Source organism: Poeciliopsis prolifica, unplaced genomic scaffold, assembly GCF_027474105.1.
Source record: "Poeciliopsis prolifica strain line A6 unplaced genomic scaffold, Auburn_PproV2 SCAFFOLD011, whole genome shotgun sequence".
NCBI lineage: Eukaryota > Metazoa > Chordata > Actinopteri > Cyprinodontiformes > Poeciliidae > Poeciliopsis > Poeciliopsis prolifica.
The window spans coordinates 3,349,133-3,367,026 of record NW_026562386.1 but is presented as its reverse complement, the minus strand read 5'-3'; the positions used below and the strand labels follow the sequence as shown (position 1 = coordinate 3,367,026).

At 38.5% G+C, this 17,894-nt stretch overlaps 1 protein-coding gene across 2 annotated transcripts in view; it reads right to left on the bottom strand.

Annotated features, from left to right (window-relative positions):
• LOC129364410 (heterogeneous nuclear ribonucleoprotein C-like) overlaps positions 1-17,894 on the bottom strand; it is a 40,390-nt gene that overhangs the window by 7,633 nt on the left and 14,863 nt on the right. For both annotated transcript variants that reach the window (XM_055037022.1, XM_055037021.1), the window contains exon 3: positions 974-1,024. In XM_055037022.1, the coding sequence (XP_054892997.1) occupies positions 974-1,024 (51 nt within the window). The remainder of the gene's footprint in view (positions 1-973; positions 1,025-17,894) is intronic.

Here is a 17,894-nt window from a genome sequence, read left to right as displayed (position 1 = left end):
AATTAACAAGATCTGACAAACTATTATCACACCATTTAAATGTCCTGGATGTAATAATGCCCTTGAAAATTCTTGACTGATTAATAGAAAATATGAATGTTACACTACAAATGAACCATAATTGAACAAGAACACAAATTAAAGATCAGATGTAATAATATCTGATAATACTGATGAAAATTTCTGTATTTTTACAAAATTTTCAGATTGACATTGTAAGGTATCATTTTACTTTTAAATGACATTGATCTAAGAGTAGAGCTGTCATAAAGTGTGATGTGGAGTGGTGAGGCAAATGCTGGAGACCCAGGTAGAATAAATGAAATGATGATTTAATGGTGGAAAAACCAAAACAGTGCAAAACCGAGGCAGCCCTGCTGAGCAGAATCCAGGGCTCACACAGGTAGCTGAAGGTACACGAATGGACAAAAGAGGTGCGTAGACAAGATGACCAACGCCAAGGACCCAACGAGGAGCAAAGGACACAGGTGGGTGTAAATACACTGAGGGTAATCAATTTGAACAAGACACACCTGGGAATAATCAAGAGGACAACACGGAGAACTCAGAGGACACACACTCAAAATAAAGACAAAGAAAAACACGAAACATGACAAGAGCCATGACATTTCACTGTCAGGGAGCCACCTCGTTGCATTGTTAGGTAAGTGTAGCTGGGTCTTTTCCCTTTCAGTCAAAAGACTTTTATTCAATCGCACAGTGTTTTCATCCAAACCACAACTGGGAATTGTGCTGACAGCGGGTTTGCAGCTGTCTCTATAAAGGGAAGTGCATCTTTGGCAGATTTGCAGATGTTTAATGTTTGATTGTGACTACTAAGAGGCAATACTAAACGGAGTCAGAAAGCTGGACAGCCTGAACATAGACAGAAATCGAGACCGTAAAATCTTATTGCTTTCTGTGACACAGACATTCAGTGAGGTGTGTGAGAGACCCGACTTTCTGACAGTACCTGTCGTAGTAGTCCTCGTGGTAGCTGTCATAGTCCAGATCAAACTCTGACCTGCAGAACAGGGAGAGATAAAGTCGGATCAGAGGGTTGGATAAAATGCTTGCAAAACTTTGATGAGGCACTTTTGTTGCTGCCGTCATTGATTTCAGTTAAAGGCTGTAATTTGTTGAGGGGTTAGTGGATAAATGTGAGTGAACACAGGCTTTTTTTTTTTTTTTTTTTGCTGCAGCCTCTTCATCTGGAAAAAAAAAAACACTGCACCCATGGTCTCCAGCCAGCTGGAAGAAAACATTGGGTTTTCTTTTTCTGCTGCGGCATCCAGGTGGAAAATCCATAAAAATTGGATCGCGCCGCAACCGTATCACCCACTGAACACATCGATGTTTGAGCTTGCTGTGGTGAGCCACGAACCACGAGAGAGACAGGAAGAATGAAAGGCAAATGAATGATGTGACAGTTAACTTATAAATGTTGGTATAGTTGATGCGTACCTTTAAAAAAAAAAAAAAAAGGACTCGAGGAAGAGAGAACAGTGACACTAAGCTCCAGTGAGAGCACATTCTGGTGTGTCAGACCTCATCGTTCCTCCCAAATCCCTGCAATGAGTCTCTATTAATCCCTGCATGTGGCTCACCATCCCTCAGTCTGCTTCTGTCTCTCTGACTGTCCTCATCATTATGTCCCTCTTTTTTTAAACTGAGTTCAGTCTCTGCATGTTTAATAAAATCATTGTAAAGTTTCAACATGTGGAATATCCGTCTGTCTTTTGCATACAGAGTGACTGACAGCAGAGACAGAGGCTGATGCAGTGAAGACATCATAATGGACAGACCACTGCGCGGTTTCTCTACTGGTTTGCCATGAATCCAAAGTCATCCGAACATCCATAAGATCTAGAAAACATGTCCGACCCTGGTTGTGCTGCACTGGAAGAAAAATCTAATAACTGACTCAAAAGATGTTTTTTTGATGAGACTATATGACGAATAAAATGTCAAACAAAACAGCAAAAATTTAAAATGTTTCATTCATCCATGGCCACTTTCAAAAACAGGATAAACACAAAGGAGCAGGCAAAAGTCGAACATTTTATACATTGTTTGATTTTGTACAGATTATTACGGACAGTGTTAAAGAAACCAATTGCTTAAAAAGCAGCACAGTTTTATGGCTACTCTCCAATATAAACATATTCAAGTAGTTTTGTTGTTATATAGTTTGTCTACCCAACTATATAACACCATCCTTTGTTTACAAATATAAGAAAATATTGATGAAAATGAAAATATTAGCATATTTTAACTGCTGTTGTACTCACATTCAGCTCACCTTTTTGTTAGAACATGAAGAGCAATAAACTAAATTTAATGCTGAGTAATGTGCTGCATGTTGTTATTCTTGTATTTTTATATTTAAATGACAAAGATCCATTTTATATTGCTAATTTTATATTAGCAGAAATGGATTTTTGAAAACTTCTCTAAATATCTGTCCAACTGATTAAACAATCTATTTATGAATTTAGGGTAAACCTAAATTGTGAGTGACTCCACTCATTGTTCTCAGCCTCTGCCATAAATGGAGTAAGGTAAAATGAGCACTTTATATTATTAAAGTCTCAAAAGTGTTCAAAAGAAATGAGGAAATGGGAAAGGGAAAACTCTCGCAACCTATTTGTGTAATTGTGTGAATCTGAACTCTAGACTCGTTTTGGATCGTAATCACATTTTCTCAAACTCTGCTCTCACTGTCTCTGCGCTGTCTCATGCCAACTAGTTTGCTGAGCTCAGGGGACAGAAAACCTCCAAATAATTTATAGCAAGAGCTCATTTTCTACAAATGTAATGTGCAATTTCAGTCCAATTTCAAGGCGGCCTTTTTGTTGTCCCATTTCATACAGAAATGATCCCTGCGTTGTTATAGCTCTTCCTGTCAAGCTACATGAAACATCTTTGTCTTCCATTTGAGGATTCAATATTATGAAGGCATTTCTGGCCTTTTACATCTTGTTCCTGTAAAGAAAAATCCATGTGGAAGAGGAACCGAGGACAGAGACAAGCTGCAAACCCTCAGCTTCTCGACTGGGCTGACCTTTGTTTTTCTGAGTGGATTCATCTTGAAGAGAAACAGAAAATAACAGTCATTCAACAAAATCCTCACTCAAGGGGAACCAAACTGCTGCTCGGTTTCTGTTCAGTTCTTTTGCTTTGTGGATTTTCATCTTGCTGGAATGTTGCTTGCTGGATGAACTGTCATTCGGTAAATAGTCTCTTTGGAAAGAAAAATAACATCAAATAGTAATAATTATTTTTTGTGATGTTCTACTTGCAACAGTCTCAGTTTGACTGTTACACTCTAATCAGCAATTCGCTGGCAGAACTACAAATTATTACTAGCAGAACTCAAAAGTGCAGAAGAAATTGCACAAAATACTTCTTTCAGTGGTTGTTTCATGTGGGATTAAGCAGGTCCTGCGACCTGATCCTCTCACAGCAGCATAGATTAGGTTACTATTGTAATAAATCAATTCATTGCTTGTCCCTTTGTAGCAGGCACTCTTGAAAATGCATCTAACCAGGATGCCAATGTTCCATGTCTGCTAAAGGTGTGAAGACAGTATAACAACACAATCATCTTCAAAGCAAGCCATGCGAAAAGAAGATTGAAAGTCAACTATTTTGAGAATAAATGAGATGATTAAAATAACCAATTTTATTTATGAAGAACTTTGAAAGAATCACAGCAGAAACAAAGGGCTGCACATAATTGTGCACCATAAACATATGAAACTAAAACATACAAGATGATAAAACATTAAACACAAATAAAACAATTTTTTGCTGATGTTAAAGGAATAAAAATGGGTTTCAAGACCAGTTTCAAAAGTAGGCAGTGAATAAAGCTGAGGAGTTGCACTAGTGAAAACCCTATCCCTCTAAACTTCCTCCTAACACCTGCAGGAGGCGAATGCATTGCAAGAGCATACATGCCTTTAAAAACTAACCCCCAAAAAAAGTAAAATAAGCTCTAAAATTAACAGGCAAACTGGGGTAATGTGTTCAGTTTTATGAGTACTACTTAAAAGCGTTTTGGACCAGCTGCAGACGAGGAGGACTGACTCACACCAACATAAACTCTATAGCAGCAATGAAATAAAATCACTGTTTCAAAGAGTTGCTGGAAAAGTTTGTTTTCCAATTCAATTCAAAAATACATTATTTCTCCAAAGGGAAAGTTAAGTGTAGAATCCAAAAGTAACATATGTTAACCTAAGGTTCTTCAAAGAGTTACTGCAGATGGTTGTGACTGTGGGAAGGAAGGATGTTATGTAGCAGTCTGCATTACAGCAAATTTGAACAAGCCTCTGACTGCAGGCACTTTGCTTTTTTAGGAGGAAAGAGGATGTTCAGGGTTATCCATAATTTTCCTGATTTTATTTTCACCATCTTCCAGAGATCCCACACTAGTAGTAGAACAGGACCATTTGATAAAATTGTAAAAGCAGGACTTTAAAACTGCCCTAAGTTTAAAATCATACAAATTGTCAACATTTGGTTTGATAGTCCAAACGTGGACTCACTGGGACCACTTGGTCCAAACATCATCACCTCTGTTTTCATTTCATAAAACTTTAAGGGCCAGTTGCGCTTAAATATCGTAAAGCTTTTGCAGTGAAAGCACCACCCTTACATAACAGGTAATTGCTCAGCGGACAGACCAATATTAGTGTGATAGATTTAACTGTGCATAATATCATAAACAAATATTTAATTCTTCATTGTTTGTAATGATGGCCAGGTATTGTCGCTGAGTTGGAGTAATGACACATTGTCAGAGTTTTCACTTGATTTAGTGGATATAAATCTTCCACAGCCCCTTTAAACAACAATTACATGCAAAGAAAGCAGCCGAGCGCATCGGCCAGCAGAGAGAGAGAACAGCAGCAGATGGACAGCGGGGTCACTAAAGGCTAATTAATTTCTTTTCATAATTTCTCAAGTGCCAAAGCAATCCATTAGACGTGCTTGGCAATAAATCATCTCAGCCGCAGCGTGCCTCTGTGTGTGTTTTGTGCACGCCAGTAAAACGGCAAGTTGCTTTTGTGAACAGGACATCTCAGAGATTCCTTCCAGCAGCAGAACTCAACTAAAGTAAGAAAACATCAGTATTTTTCAGATTCAACGGGGGCAAAAAATCCCTGGAAGGTGTTTGAGATGAAGTATTGACATGTTCAAATGGTTTAAAACTTGACAGCTGCAATAAAAATGTAGGTGACAGAAAATCAATGACTGGCATTTTTCTTTTTTTCTCTCATTGATTTTTTTGGACACGACGACATCTTTGCTGACAAATAATCATTCATTCTTTTATACTGAGTTTTTGTCCGATTAGAAGATTGTTTGTACTATTTTTGATGGTTTAAGTGATATTTAGAATCGATGGGATATTTAAAAGTCTGAATATTTTTACAAAGAAAGTCATTTCGATAATAGATTAGGTCTTCAAACTGTGTGTTTGTTTTAAAGACTCAAGCCACAAAGTCAAACTCAAGACTCACAAGCCAAATCTCAAGGCTTTAGAAGGGCACAAAATAAATATTTATTTTTTTTATACCACATTTCATTAGTGTGAAAAAACGCTCAACATCATTTCATTAGAAGTACTCATAATTCAGTAAAAGCTACAATATTTTAAGTTCGTTAATAGATAGTTTTATTATTAATTCATTTTCTCACAATCAGCCCTTTGAGGGCCACATCAATATGACGGATCTCCTGAGTCATAATTAGTTTGACATATAAATAAATGCAAAATTACAAGGAAATATGTGCCTGTTGAAAAACCTATTGCTATTTTTTTAAATTTATAAATATTGAATCATTTTTGAATAGTTCATAATGACGGTAATCCCCAGTGGCTTCAGAAGAAAGGTCAGACTCAGGTAAATGATTTTTATTTCTGTCTGTATTTTTTTTTAATAATACTTCAAAAGAAGATGCTTATGCTGAAATACAAAGAAATAAATCTCCCTACCCTCCATACTTGCCATCAGGACACTCACATGATTACAGCAGAATAACAAAAGCATCTGCTCCACAGGAAATGTAGCACAGAGTGGCAATCTCAAAAATTAAACCCAAAATGGACTTACGATGCGCCCATCATCTTTTGAGATAACACTTGTAAGTCTAATATTCAGAAATACTGCAGATTTGTTACTGCATGTTATAAATAAATCTTACACTGACTAATTTGTTTTAGTAATGGTCAATATGAAATAGCAGGAAGTGTGTTATATTGTTATATTTTGCTGTTTTCACTATGCTTTGTGTTTGGTAGGTTTAATCGCATAACTCCTTGAGAAATACATTTCACTGTAATTTGTAAAGTTACCAAAAATTTTCCGTTACTGATTTAGTATGAGAGTAACAGCAGAAGAACAATTTGTTTTTATTTTTTAAAGAAATTATTCACTTTTCTGTTTGTTAGCATGTCATTAAGTGCCCAAAGTCACTTAATAATAGAACAAAGTTGATTCTCTTTTTGTTTCGCCAAGTTTGAAAAGATCTCATTCCGTCAGAAATTCATATTTTCCAGAGAATAATGTCCAACTCTAAACTTCAGATGAGAAGCAACCAAACATCTTCATCCCCATCCTCCTCCAGCTTCCACTTCAAACCACTGTGTTTTTGCTCAAACTATGTAGTGCAGCCTGCTCTTTTGTGCTTGAAAAAATACAGAGGACACAGTAAACATTGACCTTGGATTAGAAATAACAAACCAGAAACACTTTCTTACTGAAATCATCAAATCTAATTGGGATTAATGCTACACTGACAGAGAACAGGACTCAAATGCAAAGGTTAGTTTAAAATCATAGACTCTGCCACTTCTGTCTGAACTGCTGGACTGAAAGGTCTATTTGAATTCTTCCTTTGTATAATAAGTCACACAGTAGCTTTGGGAATGTTTAATATTTGCCAAACTTAATAAGCCAACAGGATCAAGTTACAGTGTGAGTGATGAAAATGTGTAGAGAAGTAAACTAACAGAGTGATTTTGGTTTCAAGTGAGGAATAGAGTGAATAACTGAAAGAACAGTTAGTCTTTATTTGTTATGCGATTGTTGCAATCAGATTTTGGTGCCTGTGTTACCTCCTCACCTTAATGTTGAACAAAGCAGATTGCTGCTGATCCGTTGATTTGGAGAGTTTTTGGCGGGGGTTTTAAGAATTTTGTCCTTCATTCAAATGATCCTCGCCTCTCTGGAAGCCTCCTCTCAGACCAGACAGCTAATGAGCCATTAAGGAGGTTTTGGTGTAAGAAGCTAATAGGTGCAGCTGCAAAGTATCAACGAGTTTTGTCACAATAATGATGTTCTTTATATGAACAATTATTTAGGAGATCAAGATAACACTGATTCTCTTGAAAATGAGCCTCTTCATTTAAGAAGGCAGCTCTAATAGCTGAGCTAAAGATTCATTTGGGATAAGTCGTGGAATCCAGGCAGGCAGGCAAACAGTCTCTGCAGAAAGATGGTCAAAATTAAGAAGTGGTATCACTTCACATTTTACCTTTGTGACAACAAAAGGTTTGTGTGCTTTGTTCTCATCATCAATCCTGACATCAATCTCCAGTGTCTGATAAGGTCCAGTGGACGTGAGTTAAAAATGTGTCTCCCATAATGCATCACTACTTGTTTCCTGCTTTCCGAGGCTGTGGTGGATGCTGAATCTAATTACCACAGCTCCTAAAGCACAGTGGTTTACATAATATGGATGAGCAAAATCTCAGTTATATAAAAATGTATGGAAAGCATAATGCAGCACAACAATCAAGAAAGAACACAACCCACACCTACACAGAGAAACTGAAAACTGCATGAGCAGAGAGGAAAATGAGATTATGTCTGAAAAACTATGCAAAGCCATTTTCCCCCTTGGCTTTAAAAGAAATTAGAAGAAAATTGGGAGTGTTGGTGGACTGACAATTAGTGGAGAGATGTAAAGCAAAAGAAAGAAAGAAAGGAAGAAAGAAAGAAGAGACACTGTTGGATTTTGACCATGATCAAAATGAGAGCAGAGAGGCTTTGATGAGGGAGGAGAGGAAGATGAAGAGAGAGCTGGTAGCTTGTTTGCCCTCTCAGACACTCTCTAAGGACAGACTCTGAGCTAATCTCTGTCCGCTTCTGCTTTCATTTAATCACTGTCACTATTTGTCTCTCTGCTCCACTCACACTCACAGTGTATTTCTTTTAACTGCTCTTGTTTCTTGTAAAAATATATCAGAGTCTCCTTACACAGCAAACTGCCCTTTAAACACACTTATATGCAATGAAACATGGATTACAGCCATTTGTGCAGCTTTAATATTTCATTTATCTTGATTGTACAGCAATACTGAATCTCTGAAAATGCATGCAGTATATTAAATATTTTTTATTGAGTTTTTTGTACCTTTTAATAAAAATCTGTACTGCTTGCTCTGTTAGAAGTTATTATGACGAGCAAAAATAGCTTTCTATATCTTCCACACGCTTCCATTTTGCAGTGTTTGGTGCATGTTGTGATCTTGTTTGCTGTATATTTGCAGCACCATATAATTTCCATTGCTGTTCAAAGGATAATTTATTATAATTATGTCAGCAAAAATAGATGTAACCAATGTCTTAGCAACTGGTGGATTTTAAGTATACGATATATATATGTTTGGCTTTTTATACATTTCTTCTTCCGTCAGTTTTGGTCCTCTATAGAGATCAAAGTGTTGTCGAGTATTTGAATTGTCCAGTCAAACACAAAATCTAATTCCAACTTAGTCTTGGATCAAGTTACAGTGTGAGTGATGAAAATGTGGAAGAGTATCTGCAGAGGAAGTAGTTCACTGGCTTATACAGTCTGGATCTCAACCAGAGAGAACAACTTTGGGAAGAATTTAAGTAGAAACTACACGTTACATTTTCTCATCCAACAACAGCATCTGACCTCACAAGTGCTCTTGTGGGAGAATAGTCAAAAACACGGGTCCAAAGGGAGGTTCAACATCACATTTGACCTTATGGGTTAGCAATGGGATGTCACTCAAGTTCAAGTGTGTGAAGCAAATATTTTGGCAATATTATTTCAACCAAAACATTTGGAATAAACAGAAAAAGCATTGGACTGCAGCTGAAAAGACTCTACAGTGGCAAAAGATTTCTTTGCCATAGGAATGGATTCGTTTACTTTTCTACATAGATGAATAGGTAAATTGCTATACAGAAAAAAAACCTATGATATTGTATTATATAACCATATGTAACATTTATTCTACCAAAAATCTCTTACTTATAGAACTAGAATAAATATATGCACAGAAGTACCGACACAAGGTTTGAGCCAAACAACTTTGTTATTTCCAGGGAAACAACTTAAACATGCGGTGATTACACACTTTGCTGCTTCAATCAATGACACATACTGTAGTAGCCAATCAATAATCTGGTTCTACGTATCTATTACTGCTTGGTCCACTGGCCTGCAGAGTAATGGCAAGCCAAGGAGCTCATAATTTAATTCCCAACAGGCATCAAGGTTAAATTACAACCTTGGGAAAATTTATTCACTCTGAGAAATGGCAGCAGGTTGGTAAAGGCGGTGTGTCAGACTGCACTCAGTCGTCCTCTCTTTACTAAACAGCTGACAGTCCTTCGGGTCTGATTGCAGAGTCACAATCATAAAGAGGCACATTAGATTAGTTCATTGATAGAGAGGAGCTGCAGAGTGCTGCAGCAGCAGGAAGGCACTGAGCAGACCCCAGAAGGATGGCAAAGGCGGCGCATAAAAGACAGAACATTGGTGACAACAGAGAGGATGTAGGTTTTTTTTCCCTGACATCTCCTATCACATCTATGCAGATGACATCCAGCTGTATGCATCTTTTAAACCGTACCAGCTGGATAGGCTTTCCACCCTCGTCCGATGTTTATCTCGGATCAGTGATTCGTTCTCCAGCAATTTTCTGGTTTCAAGTTTCACCAAGGTACAGACCTTACAGCTCCTGGTCATCCACCTAGTATAATCAATCAGATTGTTACTTCGTTTAGCTGGTAATTAAGGCTCATATAAAACATGTAGCAGTTGCAGTCTTCGCAATCTCTTCCTCTCTACTAGATTCAAATCAGACGATAGCAGGGAGCGGCTCTTTGTTTATGGTGTTAAAACCGTCTCTCTTAGAATAGCCTGGTTTTCCTGCATTCAGTCGTAAATGAGCAGAATAATAGATTCTTCTGCATGACTTAGGACCATCTGCACAAAACTCAATATGAAAAAAAATGAGCAAGCGGTGCATCTTTTTTATGATTTCTCCACTTTGAAAACAGATCTTTAATTAACGCCTGTCTCTGTACATGTTGTATTTCTGTTTGAGACGGCCATCATCATGCACCAACCAAGAAACTGTGAATTTACTGGTTCATCAAAAACAGTGGATATGAAGAGGAAAAGTAATTGAAATTTCACAGATCACCATTTAACAACGTTACACCATGAGATGATAAGTTACAGTCAGCGGGGCTCAGTCTGCACCCTTGGAGAGTGCGAGGCGCCCAGACGTTCTCTAACAGGGTCCCTGTCACAACGCAGCAAAGCTGCCAAGTTAAAAGGTTACTGGAGGCAGCCGGGAATAAATAATCCTTCCAGTCTTTAAAGTTCTTGCAAGTCCCTGTGTCATTGTAATGTCCTGAATAACTCTATTGTCCTGAAATTAGTGAAGTATTAAAAGCTAAAAGTAATTTTGGCTCAGCTGCGTGAAGGGCAAAGCAGCACAGTTATACTAATTCAGTCATTTTCTTTCACCTTAACGTAAAGTAAAATAGAAAAGGAGGAGTAGCCACGAACAAAATGTGATTTTGTCTTGAATAAAATTTAGTAATTAGAAGAGAAGGTGAGTGTTTAGGGACATCCAGTACAAACAACATGCTGCCATTCAGAGATGTTCTCAGGAGAACCATTCTTGGTTTTCAGCTTTGATCGACAGGCCTGACATTTGTTGTGTCAACTTCCGACTGGAGTCTGCAGTCCTCACTGGACAAAACTTTAACCTCAGCTAACATCAAGCCCTGCTCTGTCAATATGGTCTGGGTATCTTAGTCATTCCTGTTAAGACGGAGAGATCAACAGAGTCAAATATCTGTCGAAGGAAGACAAGTGTCCAAGTCTAAGACTTGTGAAAAGTAAACCATCCAGTTAAAATAAGCTAAATGCATAATGGAGTGATGAAAGACTAATGAAGCATAACAAAATGAAGAAGCTGCATAAAATTGTTCAGGGCATACACTTTACCTTTTATAGATAATAATTGGGACTCCATTTTAATGAAATTGCTGTGGGTGGTTTATGTTTCGGTGGGAAGTGATAAAAACACAGAAATGTAAAAAGCTAGAGATCTTTTTTTTTTCTTTTAGAAAATTGAGATCGTTCGACTCAGCAGTTTTTCATCTGTTGCTTTAGAAAGACCTGCTGCAAATTTGCAGGATTATAAATCAATGGGTAGTTCCAAATGATGACACAATTGATTACACACACCTTTTAAAATTGATTAACTGCTTTTATTTCCCAAGTTTATTTATCTTTTCAGGTGATCCATCGCCCAACACTTTTGTTCTTTTATACATCAACAATATTTTAATTAGAAGGTTAATTATTTCACTCCTTCACAACATATTGGAATTGCAGCACAATCTCAGTTCAATCCAAATTTAAACTGAGATTTTTATGCATGCTTTACACTCCTCTTGGTTTTCTCTGTTAGAAAATGATTGCCATGTTGTCCTCAAAAAGACTCAAGGGGAATTTGAAGGGTGAGTGTTAGAAAGTAGATAATATAATGAGTCATTTTGAGCAGTGAGACGATTTTATATGTCTAGAACATTTTCTGGTAGAAATATTGAACTATTTTTAATGGTCTCCTGGCTGGAGTTTGAATCAAAAGGATATTTTAATGTTAAAAGACAAACATTAACTGCCCACAAAAAAAAAAAATACTGATTTAAAATAAGACTACAGAACATATGTTTCTCTAATCCCTGCTAAAGAAGATAAGCAACGATGCTAAAAATAATTCATGCAGTAAATTCATAAGGGAGGAAGACAGCAAGCTCCCTGTTTTGAACTGCCTGATTCACATTGATGATACATCTCACCAGTGAAGTCTACAGAAAACATCTGACCCAGTACTTTTTTCTTAAATCTTACCACCTATGAGAACATTTTAGCTCTACAGAAATGAGCCAAAAATGTCTGCACAAGGAACATAATCACATCAATAGAGCCCTTCAAACCCGTGAATATCCTATAATAAGCCATCTAGGATTTCAAGAAAATGCGAGACACAGTCCACTAAAAGATAAAAGAAGAACACTGTCATTACATATTTTGTTAGAGTACCCGAGAATCTAAAAAAGATAACTTACTAAACATAATATTGCAGTGAATCTTAAACCTAACAGCACTCTGAGACAGAAACTGGTTCATACCAAGGATGAAACACCCAAACTCAAGCTCAATACTATTTATGCAGCGAGGAATGTTTAGAATTGGAGAAACCAAACAGCAGCTACGCAAATGAATGGTCCAATGCAGGAGAGCAAATTAATTGGATCAGGAATCAGTCGTTCATTTACATATCCAGTTCATTTGAGGACAGCAGCATGCACGTTTTGGAGAGGGAAGACAGGTGACTAAGTGAGGTAATCACCTGTCATAAAAGTCGATAATATATTGAATCATTTTTAATAGTTAAAGACAAAAACCTTCACTAAATGGAAGAAGAGGTCTCAGATTTCAAATTTCTAACACCTACTCTGCAGCTCTGACTCGTCTTCATACGATATTTTTTTGCTATTTACGTCTTGGGACATGTGACCATCACCTAAAAAAAAGCCAGGGTTTCATCTGATAACACCACTTTTTTTTCTTTTATTCTTGTAATATACCTTTAGAACTGTAGTTTAATAGTACTGTTGCACTGGTGTAGACTTTATTAATAGGTAAAACATGTGCGTTTTGGATCATTTTTTTTCCTTTTTACTTTCTGATTTGGATGCAATAACTGTGTTTCTTAGAACCTGGTCTCAGTACAATATTAACCGTGTCAGAAATACAGCAACCCCAGAACCACAGATGTAATTGTTAACCCAAAATGCTGATGCCTTTTTTTCTGCTCCCAAAACATGAACTGGAAGTACTGATCACTTGTTTTTTTTTAAAGTGAGGTAATCACTATTATTAAACTCAGCTATCACTGTTTTCATTTTTGTTTTGACAAATGCATCAGCAGTTATTCTGCTGTAATAGCATTAACTAGAAGGAATGATGGAGCCCTCTTGCACCCAGTGACTCAATTTTTATATACTTAGATGCTCATTTTAACTCCCCCTCCCTCTCCCTGCTAACCCCCATTACCTCTCTGTGCTGACAGACAACTTTTGCAGTCCAAGCCACAGAAAAGTCTCTACTGCTGCCTCCCAAATGCTGACATACTCAAACACACCGCTGCCCTCCTCTTCCTTTGCCCTCCCTGAGTCGCTCACTGCTTTTTATTGCCTCTCCCTGGCCCTCGTTCTCTCTTCGTTCAGCAGCTTGCTGTGCCGTTAAAATGACCTTTGTTGGTTTGTCGTGTGTTTCGGTCCCTAGTTGCGCTCTGTAAAGTCACTTTCAGCATCATTCTGGTGACCTGGTCAGTCATCGAAAGAGAGAGACAGCATTGCAGGGTTCACATTCCCTCAGGAGCAAAATGAACGCACTTATCATGAGACAGTGTTTAGCGATTTTAGCGATTACCCAGTTAGAAATCTGTGAAATGCACATTTTCCTATGTGCAGAAATGTGGCTTTTTTTTTTCTTTTTATTTTGTGCCGTAAGATGCTAAAGTGGAGTGGCACGGGGTTAAAGCAGTCGACCCATGTATCATATTCCTCCTTTCTCTACGCAGCAGTCACAGGTTTGAATCCTGGCCTTTTAACTTCGGCTGCATGTCTTCCCTCTCTCTTACAACCCACTTTCCTGTCAATTTACTGACAAATAAAGACAAGTAGAAAAATCTTTTAGGATAAAAAAGATTTGTTAAAGGCCATTTCACTTTCCAGTGCCTGCTCAGTATGAAGAATTGCTTCAAAATCAAAGAATAGATGCAAGCAGGTGGGTTTCCTTAGACTTTTTTCTTCTTCTATAAGTTGCATCAAATTTGGCTGCACTGTTTAATAGCTGAGATTGAATTAGAATGTATTTAATAGAAATTCAATCTGACTAAGATCAGTTTAAATGTTTCTGTATATTAATTGGATTTGTTTGGTTTTTTGAAAGACCCTAGGAAAACTGCTATAAAATATCACCAACCAGATTTGTTGCCTGGGAGCAAAATGGCTTAAAAAAGAAGAAAAGGTTTGAAATTTCTTTGCTGCATGTTGTAAACTACAGTAGCTTGACTCAATTTTTCTAAGTTTGAGACTCCACTGAAAGTCACTTTGGGACAGTTGTTTATAAGTGTTGTTATTTTTACTGAGCCTGAAGTGGCAAGTTGCTCCCCTAAGCTGACTGAGTGTCTAAATGCAGGCTGGTATTGATCGTCCTTCCTCGGGCCTTTCACAGAGCCTCGCTGAGGACACATTAAATGCGTTATAAGTCATTAAGAGCTCCGGGCCTCGAATTTCACCCGCCTGGCTTAAAAATATATCGACACAATAATGCTCGGACAAAGTTTGTATTTTTCCAGGCGCCCTGTAGGTGTGTAAGAGCACCGGCATCTCTGCGCACCTCGCCCTCTCCTTACTGTGCTGAACACTAGGGAGCATGTGTCAGCGCACGGCTGGGTTGGGAACACGCAGAGACACTGAGTCTGTGTGTGTGTGTGTATAGGGAACAGGATCGTCCTCTTTCTGCCCCGGGGGCTCAGAGCCCATTTCCTGTTGTGCGGTGTGATAAGTTTCCCTGTCAGATCCTCACAGCACCACTATATTTCTGATAAGCTCCACTGCTAGTTTTCCCGACCTCTGGCACAGAGATCAATTTGAGATTGATTCCGAATGCCCTGCTGGGCCGAGCTGGAAGATCAATTTGAGATGGATTGTTCACGCCAGGGGGGCAATGACACGCAGTGCAGTGCTCACTAGCTTTCTCTCCCTCGCTTTCTTCACCCCTCACGCTCAGTGGCTGCTGTTATTTCTATTCCATCTGCATTTTCTCTCCTCTTTGCTGCTCTTTCGTTCAATTGTTTCACACTTGTCCTTCGATCGTCCTTTGCGTTGCACCCTGCTTGTCACTCACCTTTCCACATTAATCCTCATTTATGCCTTCTGTACTGTTTTCCACCTGCTTCCCTCACTTTTGTCCTGGCAGCTGAGTGTAAGGAGTAAGGATGGTGATGACTTCATTAGCAGACGGACAAACCTGCACAGATAAAGTCTGCACATGGCTGGGTGATGCTTTGAGCTGCAGCAGTGGTTGGGATGGAAGATGTTGGAAAACTTTTAATACCCTGAGAGTTTTTTCCACTATGTCACATAAACGTCAGTGCAACCTACAGGATTTAAAACTAACCCAGTAAAAAAAAAAGTCGATCTGTGAATAATTTAATCTCGGTATAAGTCTAACATTTCTGTCAATATTTAATTTGTTAATTAGAGAACAAACAGCAGCACCAAAGAGACCAAAGAACACATCGAGGCAGGTTCCAGGAAAAGTTGTGGACAATTCAAAGAAGGCTTGGATTAAAAAGCTTTAAACATCACATGGGGCATTGTCCTATCCATCATTTGGAAACTAAAGGATTATCCCACAACTGAAAACCTGCCAAAAAAACTGCTGTCCACATAAACTGAGGGGCCTGGCAAGAAGAAAATTATTCAGGGAAGCAGCCAAGAGGCCTTTGGAATCTCTGGAGGAGCTGTAAAGCCCCACTGGAAGGAAGAGTTAAAGGGACATTTTGTTTTCCATAAGCCTGGCCTTTATGGAGGGTAAAAAGGTGAAAGCCATTATAAAAAGAAAGGCATAAGAAGGCACATTCCCATAAATAAGGTCACCTAAACATGTGCTCTGGAGGAAAGGGATAAAAATTCAACACTGTGTGTCATCTTGAGCAAATCATCCCCACAGTGCACCATGGTGATGGCAGCATCATGCTGTGGGGATGCATTCTTCCACAAAAATAAGGAAGACGGTCAGAGCTGTTCGGGAACAGACAGAGCTAAACACACTGAAGTCCTGGGAGAAAACCTTAAGAGTTTCCAAAAAATATGTGACTGCAGTGGTTCACCTTCATACACATACACATGCAACCAGAACAACAGAATTTAAATGAAGGCATATTCATGCAGTGAAATAGCAATGAAAGTCCAGATCTTGAGAATTTGTGGTAAAACCTGAAAACCTGGTTCCAGGTTTATCTATCCTGGCTGAACTTGCAGCTCTAAAGCGTGGTTTTACAAAATATTCATTCAGTGGGCTGAATATAAATGTAAGCCAAATTCTTACATTTTTATGTTTAAAATCTTTTTTTAAAAACGCATGACCTTTAACTTTCATTTCACAATAATGTGCCACATTATAATAGTATGTCTTATTTGAAAAAGACGGGAGTTTGTCGTCGTAGTGTAATAAAGTATCTCATAATTTTCATTTTTTGCTCTGCAATTTATCTCCCTGTAACATTCTGTCTACAGCCAGGACGTTCTGCCCACCGTCTCCTCCTCTCTCGTTTCCCACCGTCTCAGAGGCTTTGTCGGTGGCCCTGAAACTACCTGATGCACTTTCCTTCCTCCTCTGCGGGGATTGACCTTTTCCCCAGCAGTACATCCACCTCAGTATGCACTGACCTTTACCTACAGTACGGCTCCAGTCACCTCTTAGGAATGGACTGCAAACAGCACATTGTCTGTGTATCCATGCAGAAAGAAAGCTGTCAGGGGACAGAGAGGGAGGCTGGACAGCAAAGTGAAAATGGCAGTTAGGCTGTAAAATTGATGTTAAAGTGGAAAGGGGAGGGAACAGCAGGCTTTGGTGCATAGTTAGTGGGCTGTTTTTGGCCACAGCGTAAGTGAAAGCTGCCACCACGGTGGCACGCTTGCCAGTGACGGTCTGTCACCCAGACTGCCAGTTAGTCATGCAGCTATACACACATAATAAGAGTGACATGAGAGCAGAAGCTTAAGAGATGAAAATGCTGGACTCTTGATTGATTTGGCATTATCCAGGATGGATAGATGGTTTGGAGAGGCTATCTAAATCAAATCAATCAAACAGTTCTTACTGTAAGAGGCAAGAGGTCTTGTGCCACTTTTGCAAAATTTTCCACCACAAACCTCCCATATGAATAATGCATTCATATGTTTCTGCCGTCATTTTGTCAGTTTAATTGTTTGATCACTGCATCTGAGTGCTTCCTTTTGCTTTCCTAGATTACACAAGTTTGTAACAGATAGGTACAACCCAGCATTATCTGATTATAGATGATCAAACAGAGAGAATATCAGAGTAGCCAACGAGAAGATCAGTCAACATTCTGCTGCAGGAGTAATAAACAGACCAGAATACCACAAATCAAAGGAAGCCACCGTCCTCCACTGATCTGCCGAACAGTAAGCTTTGTGTAAAGTCTAGCATGGAAACTGAAGGGTAAATCATTCATTTTGTCCAAGAGCTAATTAGTGAGACTGTAGCTGTTAAATGTGAAAGACAGACGGCGTCTGTGTAAGGCGTGTACGTGAGAACAAGGACAAGAGGAGAACTTTCAAAGGAAGCGTCATAATGCTGGAATATATATCATGTCATTGATACAGTGGATCTAACGTCCAAACAGTAAAACATGTTTGACAAATATGATTTTAAACTACATCGTTACTCATTCTCCAGAAGTTCATAAAAAATGAAATGTGTCCTAATGAGAG